The sequence below is a fragment of the Myotis lucifugus genome, unplaced genomic scaffold, assembly GCF_000147115.1.
Source record: "Myotis lucifugus unplaced genomic scaffold, Myoluc2.0 scaffold_20, whole genome shotgun sequence".
Lineage (NCBI taxonomy): Eukaryota > Metazoa > Chordata > Mammalia > Chiroptera > Vespertilionidae > Myotis > Myotis lucifugus.
This window is the reverse complement of record NW_005871068.1, coordinates 9731974-9749732: the sequence shown is the minus strand read 5'-3', so window position 1 is coordinate 9749732 and position 17759 is coordinate 9731974. Positions and strand designations below refer to the sequence as shown.

Genomic DNA, 17759 nt, shown 5'->3' with positions numbered 1-17759 from the left:
CTTGTGCACTTATGTGGCCCTTCAAGATACAAATTTTAAGTAATAAAAAGAATGTGATCACTAAAGTTTCAGAGAAGCCAGTTATTTTTAAAAACATTGAGTGATGTCTAGGTCTACTTACAGAGCTCAAAATCTCAAAGCTGTCTCCACCTCAACTTTAGTTGTTATAAATCACAGTTTTGCCCCCTAATGATCCCTTTTAAACATCAATTGAGCTTTTCATTTCTTAATAAAAATAGGTACTTTGGGGCTTTCTTCCACATCTCTTGATTTTCATTCCCAGAAAATGAGGATAGTGTATTCCTTTGGGTATATATCATTAGGAAGGAATATGAACAGAGAGAAATATAATGAATTAGTACAGCTACAGCACTTCCTTACTAATGATGCATGAATATCTATAATGATATGAGGTGGTAAAGAACATTAACAAAAGCAAGTTGATTTTCAAAAGGGTAGACAGGATTTGTACAGATCAGAATTCAGAAGGATATAATTATTCAAGCCAGAGTTAATGAAATTCAAATGAAAAGGCAAAATCTGAATATGAGTGCATGGATTTTGCATAAAGAAGAGAATATGAACATGATACTTCTAATTACACTGATTTTTAAGTAACTGTCTGAATTTTTTATTAAACCAAACTGAAAATCACTCAGTGGATATAGTTTATTCATTATGGACTTGCATGACAATCAAAAGGAAGGATATGTTTTAAGGAGTAGATAGTAAACTATATCTCCAAATGTCTGACTCTTGATTAAATTTTAGAAGTTTCCTGTATATGAAAATTATTTTACATCTCTCTCTAAAAATATATTTATGTACACATCTATATATAAAAATTGATTAGAACTTTATAATAAATGAGAATATTCAAAAGTTATAAAACTGAGTTTTCTAGAAAATTAGTTGACATTTTCCCAATGATGTCAAAGAATTATTTTCAAGTATTTCTATTTTTTCATAAAAGTTCACTGGATTATTCCTGTGGTATGTACCACTTAACTTTTCTTATCCATGGGTACTGTGTGCCAAGATGACAGTAGGAGCTAAGTCCTCCAATAGATCAGTCTTCATTAAAAGTTTTAAATGTGTGATATTAACATTTTAGAATTTAACTTACAAAATACAGCTGAGTCAGTGCCCACAGCTAACTGTAACCAGAAGGCGTTTAGGAATTATAGGCATTCTAATGTAATTTATTTTGCACAAGAAAAATAGAAAGAAGATTACTTATTTATGAGTAACAAATATTGCGACTGTGTTAAGGTAGCAAATATTGCAATTGTTTTATCATTGAAATCTTTTCTAAAGTGATAGAATATACCTTTCCATTTATTTGATTGCTTTTATCAACAATACCATTTTTAATATTTCTAAATGGGTTGGAGTATCTCATCATGCCATGTCTGAGCATGGAATGAATATGATATGGCAGAATTAATCCACGTATTTATGTGGATTGTTACCAATTGCTCTAAGACTTATCTATGATAGTCTTTAAAATAATCACAATATGCATATTCATAGAGCATGTCCTGGCTGCAGTATGATGGCTAATAATTCTTTGAAGGTGATTACAATCAGGTTCATAAGGACTTCATCTTTAAAGGGGGGGGGGAAGCAAAATTAGTTTCTAGAACCAGATACAAAATCTCAATTATTTAAAAGTTCTGGATTTAAATAGATGCCATAACATTCTCCTAAAAAAAATTTCCATTAAAATGTAGACAAAAATGTGTTTTCTATTGATGTGCTAGTGAATATTTATTATGAAGAAAATAAATATGTGAATCTATATATAATAAAACAATCTGTGACAGACCCATGTGGTCATGAAAACTCAATAAATGAGAAGCCAGAGTACAGGGTGCTCTGATTCTCAGAGCTCTGGTTCAGGCCTGAAGCTGATGTCAGATCTTATTTCTGAGACATAGAACTCCAGTCTTCAGAGCTGTATGGTGAGAATTATTACTTAAATAAATCTCATTTTGTATGTAAAACTTCTCTATGCAAAACAAAAATTATCCACAAACACTGAAGAATTAGAAATTTGGGTTTTAAATTATATTTCAGTAAAATTAAATCCAAGGCAGTTGTCAAATGTGAATTTATTTTAGTGCCCCCTTTCTTTATTGTATTTAACTTTTTAATTAAGTTCCTTGCTATTTATAATTCATAATTACTATATTTATAAGGCACCAATATGAATTTAAGACAGCCAAGAGCATCTCAAATATAGATAATGAAGATCTAGGGAACTACATGTCAAAAGAGAAATAGAAAGGAGATATAAAGAACTTAGAATCATTTTCCTTTTAAGAGAAAATGATAACAGATATCAAAACCTTTTGGAACTTACACTGATTTTTAAAATGAGACTCATGTTTTCTAAATATTTTAAAGATATGTCTCATTGTAAAACAGCTCTTTTGGTTAAACAAAAATACATACAGTGTACATACAAACATACATACATACATATGTACAAAAGGTTCTAGTCTTTTACTCAATTCTGTCCCTAATAACAACAAAAAAAACCACTATTCTATAGAAACTTACAGATATAAAATGGATACAATTAAAAAGAAAGGTAATTGCACAATTATATAAAAATTATATAGAAAATATTCTTCCCCTAACCGGTTTGGCTCAGTGGATAGAGCGCTGGCCTGCGGACTGAAGGGTCCCAAGTTCGATTCCAGTCAAGGGCATGTACCTTGGTTGCAGGCACATCCCCAGTAGGGGGTGTGCAGGAGGCAGCTGATCAATGTTTCTCTCTCATTGATGTTTCTATCTTTCTATCCCTCTCCCTTCCTCTCTGTAAAAAATCAATAAAATATATATTTTTTAAAAAGAAAATATTCTTGTTTCAGATAATGTAGAACTGTCTTTCCCTATGGAATTGAAACAGTTGATGCATGTAATAAAGAGTGTGTAATCTCATAGGGAAGGCAGGGGAGAGTGGGTGGAAGAGGTCAACCAAAGAACTTGTATGGATATATGCATAAGCCATTGACAAAAACAGTAGTGTGATGAAGGCCTGGGGCAGAGGACAGGTGCGAGCTAGAAGGTGTCAATGGGAGGAAAAGGAGGACATATATAATACTTTCAGCAATAAAGATTAAAAAATAAAAACTGACCAAACCTGATAAAAAAAGAAAAAAAAGAGAAATTTATGAACTTGAAATCTTTTTTAAGAGCTATAGTAACCAGTCTAAGGGCATATGTGAAAGTCACAGTAAATTTGCTTGACCTGTGTTGTTAACTCTACTGGTTAGGGGTTATTGTTTAGCCTAACCTGTCAGTGAAAATTAGAAATCCAAATAGCCTCCTGACTTATTTTTTCTTTTAAATTGGTGAAATGGTTGGTTTGAAATGGAGAAATTGAGAATTTGGATTTAAAATATCTATGGTTAAATCTATGAATTGTCCTCATCAAACTCTAGCTCCAAAATTCTATTATTTTAAATGGAAAATTAGAAGTGCATGTAGATTATCATTCCATTGATCATGAAGGAATATATCAGGTATTTGGTTATATGCACATTAAACCAAACTTTTCAAAAGGTGTCATTATGCAATTTAAGCTAATTTATGTAATTCTATGAATTTACAGTGCCATAAGTAGAGGCATCTATGTTAGAATTATTTTTGCATTATATAAGAATTGAGTAACAAAATCCTAGACCTGAGAAATTAAAAAGAAAACATAAACGGACCAGCATATAATTTCACTCATCTTTGTGTGGTGTCAGTCTGGGATCCTAAACTCCACTTAATTACATTACTGCAAAAGTGAGGATGCTCTTGTCATAAAGGCTGTGTAGTAATAAATGGCTGTGTTAGCAAGCCTACCATCTGCTACTGAATCCCTCAGCTGACCCCATCAACAGGCAGGTGACAGTTGATTAATTCAAAACAAAGTTACTGGGAAACTAATTTCAATTCCAAGAATTTTGCTGCTTATATATACTGTAGACAGAAGAGAGCAGAGGTCATCTATCTTTTTTAATTTGCATGTCAAATAGTATCTATTTCTTGCTCTTATAAGGAATAGGTACTATTGGTTAGGTCCAAAAAAGCTCTGAGCTCCAAATGCCTAACACATCTAGCACTCGAATGCCATGTAGGGAAGTAAGATGCAAGTGGAGAGGCTAATGCTGCCTTAGATTTTAGGGCTTTCTGGAGTTCTTATTAAAATGTGAATTTTAGCCTATCTGGTGTGGCTCAGTGGTTGAGCATCAACCTATGAACCAGAAGGTCACGGTTTGATTCCTGGTCAGGGAACATGCCTTGGTTGCGGGTTTGGTCCCCAGTAGGGGGCGAGCAGGAGGCAGCCAATCAATGATTCTCTCTCATCGATGTTTCTATCTCTCACTCTCCTTTCTGCTCTAAAATCAATAAAAATATATTTAAAATGCGATTTCTACCCTCAGTCATAATAATCTAGTTCCTTAATTAGCAGCTAACTTACTAAGAAACTAGCATTAAAGAAAGGACCTGATGTCTGTAATTTGGAGGAGAGGGGTGCTCAATATAAAGTACATACCAGCCAAAAATACTTTGCTCTCCTTGTGCCTCAGTCAAGATTAGGGGGAAAGTATAGAATAGGTTCCTTTGACGTGAATACCACAGATGTCTACATCCTACCCCATACTGAGTTTTCAAGGAACCTTAAAGTTACATTTAAAAAAATCAGTTGTGAAAATCATCCTTTTCTCAGGGTAACTACCCTTCTCATGACATTATGGCTCTTGGTATTTCATTCTCGTATTCATGGTGCTAATGTGTATGTAACTCTTATTATAAAAGGTTCTATCACTTTTGGGAAGAAATGATAACATTTTTACTAGACATGCATTTTTATCCACTTTCAGCCCTCTGTCAGCTATAAACTGGAACCTGTATAAGCTCAATAGATGTCTTTTCACTATTAGGAAGCTAAAAGAATTGTTCTTTTGTATATCTATACCAGCACACAGTCCGTGAAGAATCGGTGACGGTGATGACTGAAGACATGCCTTTGGAAATTTCTTATGTGCCTTCTACTTATCTGACTGAGATCACTCATGTCTCACAAGCTCTATCAGAAGTGGAACAACTTCTTAATGCTCCTGACCTCTGTGCTAAAGATTTTGAAGATCTCTTTAAACAAGAGGAGTCTCTGAAGGTAAAAGCAAAGCACTTTCATTTAGATTTTACAAGATGATCACATTGATCATTGGCAGTACCAAAAATTATTGACTTACTAGTAAGTGTATAAAGTAACGGCACTTTGACTTACTCATGGGATTCTTAAAATACTTTATAGAATGCTTAGCTTTAGAAATTTGGGGAGGAAAGTGAAACATAAATCCAAAGAGGTATTTTATAATATTTAATGTTGAGAGACCTCCTAAAACACAGGACTATAGAAAAATAATGGCTTAACACACATTCATTCAAGGCAGAAAGGACTCAACAATAAACAGGCTTTAAAACCCCCCAAAAAAACAGCTTTGATAGAAGAACAGCTTATTCCCAACTGATACATTACTTTCCTGTCCTCTCTTACAAAAAGGGAAATAAGATGAGGTTTTAGATTACATCTACTCTATATTGTTTCAGTTTTATATTTTTCACTTAAATATACATATTCAATTTCAGATTAGTGTCAGTATCAATACTACACTATATGGCATCTAATTGAATTGAAAGCAATAAAATATTTTCTTGAAAATTACCAGGCAAAGTCTACCAACCAAATCCTGTTTTTTTCAAACCACCAACTACAACTTCTGAATTCCAAACTAAGACAAAACATGATAAGGATATAGGCTTTGAGTTTTAGAGGGAAGTGTCTGAAGATAAATGAATATAGCATCAAGGAAATGTCCACAATAATGTGTATTTCAAGATAATTTTTGTGATCATACATTTCACACTCAAAATGAAATATTATAGTATAGCCAGCGCTTGGTATTTTTCCAGTGCAAATAGCATAAAATTATAAACAGAAGATAAGTTTGCTCTCAGCAGCACATATTAGCCAAAGTATTTTATACTCTAAATGATATTTTGAAAGCTCATTCCATATCACACATTTATTTGCATAAGTATACAAATAGATAAAGCTATTTGTTTATTTTGGAAATCAGGGTTGCAATATCTTAAGTGACTTGAGTTTTATATCTTACATTACATCAACTAAGCTCTAAAATTACACACTAAAGTAAAATAAGAGATGCATGGCTCTCTGGAACCATTGCATTCATTTTAGTATACTGCTATTTCTTATTCTCTTTGAAGTAAAAGTCAAATGACTGATGAGTACAGTGAGGAAAAGAACCCGATCAATTGATAAAGGAGACACGCCAGCACTTCTTTATTATTCACAATAACTAATTTCTCATGACAGTGCAGTTTTTAAGTTCATCATTGTCATTCAACATGTAAATCACTGCTAATGAGCTAATATTCATTCCTTTCCATGTTCATGGACATATGGGTCAGGAGAGCAGTGACCCCAAACTTATTAAGTTGCCAAATGAGTATCTTTGTTTTTGTACATCTTAACCCAGCACACTCAGAATGATGGGCTCCTGGCTATACTCATAGCTAATCATTTGTTCTTCCAGATATATTTAATAATATTGTGACTGACAATAATATATAAGGAAATATATATGTGATGGTATTGATTGCTGTGGTTTATAAAAAGGCATTGTGGGTTTAATTTAACTGGATTATTGAATCCTCATTAGATGTAGTTTTGGGCATAATTCCATCTCACTCCCAACAAATCTCCTACAGGAGACAAATGGGCTTCCTACCTTTATGGGCTTTTTGAAAGGGGATAGTTTTGATCTGTCTTTTCAATGAATATGCATTTTCTCTTAAAGGCATTCATCTTTGTCATTATCCAGTAGTAAAAATAGAAAAGGAATGAATAAATTGTACAGTTGCTGGTTGGGAAGGTTTGAAATGCAATTGTGATTGATTTTATTCCTGACAGATTTGCATGAATCAAATTATAGAACTGTAGTAGGTATTGCTGTGGTTTAACGTACATATTTTTTGCAAGTGCAATGCAACACAAATGACATGTGATAAGTTAAAATAATTACTTTCTGAACAAAATATAACTGACACAGCACATGTGATTTTCACAAATGTATTGAATTTGGAAGCTACCTAATCATTTTGACAAGGACTAAGCAGATAAATACCTATTTACATATGGAAATCTGCATTTAATAGATAATACACTAAATAGCTAAGGCATAGCTAGCAATGAATGAGGAACATATACCTAAGTAATATTTATTCTTATGTCAAAGTCAATATTAGTATTGTGAATCAATTCATTGTGACTGTAAAAAGTTCATAACATTCATTACATAAATGGTAGTACCATAATTTTGAAAGAATTAATTTTTTGAAAGTTTCAATCAATATTAGAAATAACTTGCACTTTATTTTTAAGAAAAAGTGGGTTGTCAATACAAGTTGACAAAATATAATTACTATGCTAAATAATCTAATCTTGTTTTAAAGTATTTAGTATGGAAGTATGAACATAATAAAAGAGAGTAGGATGGTGGTTTCCAAGGGGCTTGGGCAAGGAGTGAAATGGGAGTTGCTGTTCAATGGTATAAAGTTTTAGTTATGCAAGATGAATTAGTTCTAGAGAACTTCTTACAATATTGTGTCTGTAGTAACAGTAATGCATTGTACACTTAACATTGTTTTACGAAGGTAGATCTCATGTTGTGTTCTTATCCAAATAAAAAAATTTAAAAATATAAATAATCCTATATAATAAAGAGGTAATATACAAATTGACCACCATACCCTCACGCAAGATGGCTGCCCCCATGTGGTCACAAGATGGCCACCACAAGATGGCCGGCAGGAGAGGGCATTTGTGGGGCGACCAGGCCTGCAGGGGAGGGCAGTTAGGGGCAACCAGGCTGGCAAGATGGGCAGTTAAGGGCAACCAGATTGGCAGGGGAGTGCAATTAGGAGTGACCAGGCTGGCAGGGGAGGGCAGTTGGGGGGGGACCAGGCCTTCAGGGGAGGACAGTTAAGGGTGACTAGATTGGCAGGGGAGGGCAGTTAGGGGCGACCAGACTGGCAGGGAAGGGCAGCCTACAGGGGAGGAGGGCAGTTGGGGGAGATTGGGCCAGCAGGGGAGGGCTGTTGGGGGTGATCAGGCCGGCAGGGAAGCAGTTAGGCATCAATTGGGCTCGCAGGGGGAGTGGTTGGGGGTGATCAGGCTGGCAGGCAGAAGCAGTTAGGGGCAATCAGGCAGGCAGGCAGGCGAGCAGTTGGGAGCCAGCAGTCCCAGATTGTGAGAGGGATGTCCGACTGCGGGATCAGGCCTAAACTGGCAGTCAGACATCCCCCGAGGGTCCCAGATTGGAGAGGGTGCAGGATTGGCTAATGGACACCCTCCCCCTTCCCAGTAAACGAACTGGGCCTCTAGTAAAGTATAAACAGACATCTTTAGCATCACAATTTTCAAGTTTCCAAAAGTTGTTCCCCTCAGAGCTTTAAAAATTCAAACTCTTGCCCTAGCCAGCTTGGCTCTGTGGTTAGAGAATTGGCCTGTGGACTGAAGGGTCTGGGTTACATTCCAGTCTAAGGCACATACCTGGGTTGCAGACTCAATCCCTGGCCCCAGTGGGCATGTGTGATTGGAGGCAACCAGTCCATGTGTCTTTTTTACATTGATGCTTCTCTCTCTCTGTCTTTCCTCTTCCTTCCATTCTCTCTCTAAAAAACAAACAAAAAAGAATAGAAAAAATATCCTTAAGTGAGGATTAACAAAACAAACAAAAAACTCTTGTCATGAAAGCAGAAATGAGTAATTAAGAGGCCCAATGGAAAGGATTTATTATAATGCCTCTGAATACTGAAAGTTTCAGTTCCATCAGATTCTATTGGGGCCTCAACCAAACCCCCTCCTCACTGAGCATTCCCTGCATTTTGACTAGTATGGGGCGCGGCTACAGTGTTTCGGCCAGGTTCAAGCCACGGACTAATGAAAGGACAGGGTCCTCTCATTGCCATGTGCAAGTCCCAGCTGGAAGGGCAGGGCCCTCCCAGCACAATCATAGCCAATGGCTGTGGTTGTAAGCTTGAACCTATGGTCCGAACACGTAGCCCCACGTGCCTTGTGATAGAGTTCGGGTGCATGTAGTTAAGTGAGGTTGAAACTCACGAGAATGCTGTAAACAACTTGATCACACCCCTACTTTGCCTCATGGCATCTGCTATAAAATAAAGACACGGCTTGTGGGCGCTGGCGCTGTCTCCTCATCAGGGAGCAGCGTCCCACCGAGACCCAGCTTTCATTCTCTTGTCTATCTTTTCTCAATCCTTTCACCCCCCTCCCCCATTCAGGGTCACTGAACCAGGCTGAGCTGGCATGGCACATAAGGTGCCCTGGGGCTGAGTATGCCATGGCCGTGCCGGCTTCCCACAGACTAGCAGCTGCCAACTGCAGGTTCCTGAGTCTCTTTGCCTTAGGGCTCTCTCTAGTTCCACAAACCCATAAATTTCAGGGGATTAAGGCCCTGCCTCCCCACATCTCTCAACAACTGCCAAACAATGAAAAATGGCTTTCAGTAGATAAATAACACTGCTCATTCACATCTCCAGTTGGGGTAAGTCTGAGGCATGTTGTACACTCTGACCTGAAGTTCACCATTGAGAACTGCAAGTTCAGGATCAAGACCCCATTGTACACAGTAGAAACCTGCCTCATATTACACTTTTCTGAATTCTTCTCTTAACCCTTCCCACTCCCTTACCATTGCTTCCTAAGACCATTTCCAAGCAAATCACTTACATGCACATTCTATTCTTAGGATCTGTTTCTAGGGGAACCCAACCTAAGACAATTTTGAAAGAAATATTCAGCACTTGCCAACAAAAATTCTGTTGACATTGATAAAGGTAAATTTTAGGAAAAAAAAGTAAGAACATCACTTCAAATAAGGATGGCAACTGGGTTTTACCAAAAAGTAAAGGGAATCAACTTATATACAGTGCTTAGGCACTCTTAACAATGTACTATATTGACTCATTTAATCTTCCCCACAACTCTATGCAGTATCTGACCAAGTTGATACAACTAGTATTGGTGGAGCAAGGACTTGAACCCAACCAAAGTAGCTCTTGATCCATGCTTGTTAACCAGTAAACTATACCACTTTTCATGAGGCTATTTCTTGGGTGCTATATTGAGCAGAGCAGGAGTGAATTTTGGCAAAATATGGTAGAATAGTTAGGTTTGTCATGTCCAGGTCATAGGAAAATGCCCTGGATTCTAACTCCATCTTAAATCATGCCAACTTAAGAAGATTCCATAAAAGGAAGGAAGAGCCGGAAGGAGGGCAGTAAGGGAATAAAGAGAAAAGGAATGTGGAAGAAAAGAAAGTGTAGGAAAGAAAGAAATCATACATGCATCATTTTGCTTGTCTCATCTAAACTACTGATAGTATAGCTGCTCTGGTTAAGGTGGATATATATATATTTTTTATCTAAGGAGGTAACAAGAAGTGTGGACATATGAAGAAAGCTCACATGTATTGATAGGGCATTTGGGCCCAATGTATAGATTAGATAGGCTCAAGAAGTAAAGGCAGCCTTTGTTCAACCTCAACAGCACTGGGGATAGCTTGTTGTGAGCTTAGAAAAAGACTGTAAAGCAAAATTGTTCAGTCTTCTTTGACTTATTTAGTTGTTATGCATGACCCTTGAGACCTAAAAGCAATTGTTAGGATAAGCTGCTAAGCTAAGGAGTGGGGATTCATTTATTCAAAAATATTTATTAAGCTCTTTCTATGCACCAGGCATTGCTGTAAATGCTTAAAAATTAATAAGCAAAAATGATGGACCCTTCCCTCGTACAGCTTTTATTATAGCAGTGGGAGAGAGAATATAAGCAAATAAATAAATAAATATTGTATACTTAAAGATGAAACGTGTTATGAAAAAAAGAATATGCAGAGTTGGGTAAGAAAGTCTAAGATTACTAAAGAGACAGGAGTACTTGGAATGGCAACAGTTGGGATTGCGATTCTACATAGAGTAGAAAGGACATTGGGGCAATGTTTTGAAGAAGGTAAAAGAGTCAGCCATGCTGTCTGGGCATAGTAAATAATCAATGTGGAGGCCCACATGTTGGGAGTGGGCTTAACTTGATCCATGGATAGCAAGAAATCCATTGTGGTTGGAACAGAATGAGTTGGTGAGGGTGGTAGGGCATGAGACTAAAGGGGCTGTAGGAGTTCAAGTTGTGGTGGGGCTGGTGGATCATTGAAAAGACTACCTTTCACTCTGAGTGACATAGAATCTATTGCAGGTTATTTGAGGAGATGAGTGGCACGATCTAATTTATGGTTTTAAAAAATCACACTGGTTGAAAGTAGAATTATAGGGGATCAAGAGTAAAAATTGGAGGAGAACAATTGGAGGAGATATGTCAGTGGCTTGGACTAGGGTGTTAAGGAGAGATAGCTAACAGATAAATTTCTGTATTCAACCAGAAATGAGCATGAGAGTGTACAGACCCATTCTCAGGAGATTTGGGCTTGGGAATATTTTGGTGTACTATGAATTTGGCAGAGGGTCCCTTGAAGGATGTGACATTTCTTCTCATTGATACTTTGTACCTTTCATATTCCAGTTTTGCCTTGAAGCAGGAGCAAAGTACTGGCAATGGAGATACTATCACCTGTGTCAAAATCTCTCTTCTTTGGAATCCATTTCATTGCATTTAAGCACACATTTAATAATGCCAATCACTTGAGTGAAGACAAGAATAATGCCATGTGCAAATTGATTGTTTTTCCATTCTGGTTTTAGGGGAATTACATAATGGAAGAAGGCATTATATGTACAAACATGAAGGAAATTTAAAAAAACAACAACAACACTTTCTGGGTACATTGTAATACAGAGACATGCTATATAAAGGGTTAGATTTTTCACCAATTTAATAATATTCCTACACAAGGATATTGTAGTTATTCTAAATTAAATAATAATGGTTCACATAAAATGTCAAAGCAGAATTTGGTTACAAATGCTTTTTATATCTTTTATTTTATTGTTTAATAGGGAAGCAAATGTTTTCTTTAAATTTTATTTTATTTTATTTTTAAGCATATAGTTTAATGTGTTTTGGCACATACATAAGTCATGCAACTGCCCCAATGTCTGTAGGACTTTATTCCTCTTTTATTCCTGATATAGGTGATTAATATTTTCACATTTTTCTTTATGAGTCTTGCCAGGTGTTTCCCACTTTTATTTTTTTAATTTTATTGATTAATTGATTGATTGATTTGACAGAAAGGGGGGGAGGGAAGAAAGGAGAGAGAGAGAGAGAGAGAGAGAGAGAGAGAGAGAGAGAGAGATTTGTTGTTTCACTTATTTATGCATTCATTGGTTGATTTCTGTATGTGCCCTGAGCAGGGATTAAACCTACAACCTTGTCATTTCATAATGACACTCTAACCAACTGAGCTACCTGGCCAGGGATCATACATAAATTTTCTAATAGTTCAGTACATGGAAAAATAGGACTTTTATTAATGTACTAGAGGCCCGGTGCATGAAATTCGTGCACAGGGTGTGTGTGTGTGTCCCTCAACCCTCTCCAATCTGGGACCCCTCAGGGGATGTCTGACTGCCTGTGGAAGCGGGCCTAAACTGGCAGTCGGACATCCCTCTCACAATCCGGAACTGCTGGCTCCCAACCGCTCACCTGCCTGCCTGCCTGATTGCCCCTAACTGCTTCTGCCTGCCAGCCTGATAACCCCCTAACCACTCCCCTGCCAGCATGATTGATGCCTAACTGCTCCCCTGCCGGACCGATTGACCCCAATTGCCCTCCCCTGCCAGCCTGGTTGCCCTCCCCTTCAGGCCTGGCCCCCCCAACTGCCCTCGCCTGCTGGCCTGACCCCCCCAACTTCCCTCCCCTGCAGGCCAGGTCCCCCCAACTGCCTTCCCTCCCCTGCAGGCCTGGTCCCCCCCAGCTGCCCTCCCTCCCCTGCTGGCCTGGTCACCTCTAACTGCCCTCCCCTGCTGGCCTGATTGCCCACAACTGCCCTCCCCTGCCAGCCATCTTGTGGTGGCCATCTTTTACCACATGGGGGTGGCCATCTTGTGCAAGGGCATGATGGTCAATTTTCATATTAGGCTTTTATTATATAGGATTACCATATTATTAGAAGTGATCTTTTGGTCCATATATAACATTTTGAATTATGTGATCATTTAGTGGTTTCTTTAAGGAAAATATTGGTTTTTCAACTAACACATTTATTCAGTTATAAATATAATTCCTTTCTTCAACTGCTTTTATGATTTCGGATTTATTTGTTCAATTGGCTATTTATATTGGTGATTTACTTTACAGACATTAATCTACTCACTGTAATTTAAATCCTACTTAAATCATGTCTATAGTACTTCATTTTTCATGTGTTTTATAGTGAAGAGATTATAGATATTTACTACATTATAGTTGTGCCCAACTCATATTTATATGTGTTTTGGTACAATTTTCCTTTATCTTTTGTACATGTATCTATTTTATAGTAAATTATTCATTCTTTTCTCTCTGCCATTATTTTATCAGGCCCAGCAGTTGTCCTATACTCTTTCCCATGCTGCATTTTATTCCCATCTCTGCTAAAATGTCCTTTAAAAAGCTTATTCCTACTCCGTCCATTCTCCTAGCAAGACTATTTTGATAACCCCCATTCTTTAAATTCTTGAAATCAGAAACTTACACATTAAAACTTATAATTCATGAGACTGGTAGAAATGAGGAGTATTTTCCTCTCTTCATGAACAATTCAATTATGATGTAGATTTTTGAGCTGTGATATATAATTACTGATTTGTTATTCAAAGATGACGCATAATCCCATGGAGAATGTTTTGGCCAAAATAAATAGTTTTGTTTTGGAAGTGTTTTTCACCTGTGGACCACAAACAGCGAAGGAAAAAAAAATATAAAGGTCAACTTACCATAGAGCCACTAAATCTAACTTTAAAAATTTCTTTAGAAGCTCAGAAAAACCTAATTAATAAGTGCTTTAATGCCTTTTGATTGAACACTCTTCCCAATTCGATCTGTCATTAATGTACTGCCTGGTAGCTGGATGAGACATAAAGAGGATAAGAATTAGATTTATATAGGGTGCTGCCTCCATCTGTCAGATAAAGACAAATTCCAGAGGGTGAAAATGACCCAGAGTTTGAGTCTTTGGTACTCCAATTTCTCTTTTTCAATTTTAAGATAGATATACTCCCCAATGGCTGCTGTCACAACAGCTACTAATGGGTTTCTATAATTCTTTTTTCTTAGAAATGGAAGTTGTGGGCTTCTCGGTTAACCAAGTTACTACAGGTCTCAAGGCATTTTTGTTAGCTAAAACTCCTTAAAGCCCAAAATGTAAAAACAATAGTGCAGGGTTGTCTAAAGTACATACACATGCATTTAAGTGTATACATATCCATATACCTGTAGTGTTGTTTTTATTAAAATGGTGATACTGAGTCAGCAACAGCAAAAGATACAATTTCACCATTGGCAGTAGTTTGTAAATGAGTCACCTAAGCCTTCTGACCTGTCCCCTATGGTGACCAACCTCCATCATACATAGGACTGGTAGGAAGAAAAAAACCCAGCATCTTGTTTTTCCTGTTCACTACTGTATCTCCAACTCCTAGAAAAGTACCTAGCACTTATTAAGCACTCACTGTATATCAGTTGAATGACTGAATGATAGTCTGGTAAGTCTAGATATGGACTCTGTGATCAAAGAGATCAGAGCAATGTTAATCTGCTGTCAGTGCCAAAGCTGAAAAAAGAAACAAAATTAGCCTCTTCTACATTATATTGAGTTAAATCACTCAGATGTGTGAATTCTAATAATCTACACATAGATTCCAGCATGTTGATGTGTGCTCTAGATTTGTGTATACTGATTTTTAAACCAGCCACTTATAAAAGTTTGTGGCAGGAAATCCACATGTAATGAAAATGTTGGTAATATTTTTCCCAGTCATTGAGGTTTCAGTGTACAGTTATGACAAGAAGTAGGTTAGAGAGGTTGGCAAAGCACTGGATTTCAACCTAAAAGACTTCAATTTAGACATCGTATATCGTAATAGTTGTGTCCTTGGACAAGTCACATAAAACTTCTATGTCTCAGTTTTTTTTTAACTTTGAAATAATATCAATGATGATACCTGTTCCAGTCTACTTATGTAGGATTATATAAATTTGAAAATTTGTAAAATTCATATTACCTCATCAAATTTTCAAAATCTTAAAAAAATTATGGTAAATAAAATGCTTACGCAAATAATCCTAAAAACAAATTGCCTTAAAGGATGTGGTAAACCTCCTCAATTACTTATTCTTTTAAAAAATATATTTTTATTGATTTCAGAGAGGAAGGGAGTGGGAGAGAGAGATAAAAACATCAATGATGAGATAATCATTGATTGACTGCCTCCTGCTGGACTCCTTACCAGGGGTCCAGCCCGCAACCTGGGCATGTGCCCTGACTGGGAATCGAAGCATGAACTCCTGGTTCACAGGTCAATGCTCAACCACCTAGACATGCCAGCTGGACAATTACATATTCTTATTTTCATCTCTCTAGTATTTGCTATAGGAGCTCCTTTTATTCTTTAATTTGACATTCAGTAATTTTTCTGCATTAATAGATTTCCTTTCCCCACAAAACTGTTCTTTCCCACCCCTTTCCATATCTAATTCTTATAATTCTTATTGTTGTTATTTTTAAGTCATCAATGTGGCCAGATTATATATATAATCTCCTATAATAAAGAGGTAATATGCAAATTGCTCTTAAGCTGTAACTCCACAAGATGGCTGCCCTGCCCAGCCCCTCCCCCAGCCCCACCCCTGATCAGCCTCTCCCACCCCAGTTGAGGGTGGGGCAGCTAGCCAATTCCCCCACAGCCCCTCACCCAGGCCGGCCATGCCCCCACACTTTCCCTGGGGCTGGGGGTACCCCAGGCAGGCTACAGGCACGGCGTTGGTCAGAGGCAAAGGTCCTGGCTGTCCCTGGCCTAGAGAGTCCAGAAAACCTCAGCAGTGACCAAAGACCAAGACGGAGTGGAAAGGTCCCTGCTGGCGCTTATGGCTCAAAGTGCCAGGAGGAGGCGGAGCGTCTTGAACCTGCAACCCTGGCTTCTGCACACCAAGCCTTGGGGCACACCACGCTGGTGGTGCCTGTGGGTGAAAGGGGGAGAGCAGGGAGCTGGGGTGTGGAGCTGGGAGGGGCCTAGAGTCTTCGGGAGCAGCCCGCCTGCCGAGGTTGCTGTGACCCACATGCTCGTGCTTGGTCAAAGCCCCTGGTCAGCTCTGCCGCTTGCCTTCCAGGTGCAGCTAAGCCCTGAGCCGGCTGGCCTTGCGCTCAGAGAAGCAGCTGTCACTGGGCTCAGTTAAATAAGAGAAATCAAAGAACCAAGAGGAAATATCCTCCCAGCCCCTTCCTACACCCCAGGGGAGGAGGGCTGGGGAGGGGGTAATGGAAAACGGCTGCCGCTTTGCATTTTATAATGAAAAGACTCCTGCTATGTAGAGAGGAGAGTTGATTAGTTTCCAGCAACAGCTGACTTGTTCCCGGCCCCAGCCCTGAAGCCTGACAGCACCTAGCAAAGGTGTGTCCCCACAGCCATGTTGGCCTGGCTCCTGGAACACTGGGAGCAAGTTTGAGCTGCATAGTTTTTTTAAAAAAGTAAATATTGAAAAACACCTCTTTGTACTCAAATGGCACTATAAAATGCAGATTTCAGCATCTGATTTTGTCTTCTGTGTTGATTTTGAGGCAGAATACAAATAGGTTCATGGGAAAAGCAGGAAAAAAAAGGAAAGGGAGAGGATTCTGCTGTCCACAGCACTGAATGTTGTTTCTTGTTTTTGTTTTTTTGTTATTTTTCCTTCTGTTCTTCAAGTCAGTATATGCCATTTAAACCACTTTATGGCGTTAGGTAATAAGCTAATGCTTCCACTATTAAGAGCAAGCAGCAGTGCCTTTCATATGAGTCATATACATTTAATCCATTCAAATGGAGCATACTGAGTGGAGAGAATGGTATGTGTCATTATATAAAGAACTTGGCATTATGATGCTATCTGGCTGAAGATCTTATTTATTTTACAATTTAGAGAATGTAGACAAATCAGGCATTAAAAATGAATGTGCATACTTAAATGCATGACTTCATTTTCATCCATAATGACCAAACGACCAGTCACCAGGAGGTGCGTTGATGGGTCCCATGGTGCAGCGGGTCTGGGGTCTCGCGCGGTGGTCTGGGTGAGGCTGCATGGTGCGGGCCAGGGCCTGGGGACCTGAGGCTGCGCCCCCCCACCCTGGTGCTGGGGCTGGAAGGCTTGAGGCTGCGTCCCCTGCCCGGCAGGCTTGATGGGGGTGGGGCCAGCCGGACACTTCTATTATAGAGAAAGGGCAAATACCAGTATTAAAATATTTCCTCTAGCCGAAACCGGTTTGGCTCAGTGGATAGAGCGTCGGCCTGCGGACTGAAAGGTCCCAGGTTCGATTCCGGTCAAGGACATGTACCTGGGTTGCAGGCACATCCCCAATAGGAGATGTGCAGGAAGCAGCTGATCGATGTTTCTCTCTCATCGATGTTTCTAGCTCTCTATCTCTCTCCCTTCCTCTCTGTAAAAAATCAATAAAATATAT

At 38.4% G+C, this 17759-nt stretch overlaps 1 protein-coding gene across 1 annotated transcript in view; it reads left to right on the top strand.

Annotated features, from left to right (window-relative positions):
• The window catches only part of DMD (dystrophin), a 2279750-nt gene that overhangs the window by 1015236 nt on the left and 1246755 nt on the right, over positions 1-17759 (top strand). Inside the window, exon 42 of the mRNA XM_023751347.1 lies at positions 4982-5176. Coding sequence (XP_023607115.1) covers positions 4982-5176 — 195 coding nt within the window. The remainder of the gene's footprint in view (positions 1-4981; positions 5177-17759) is intronic.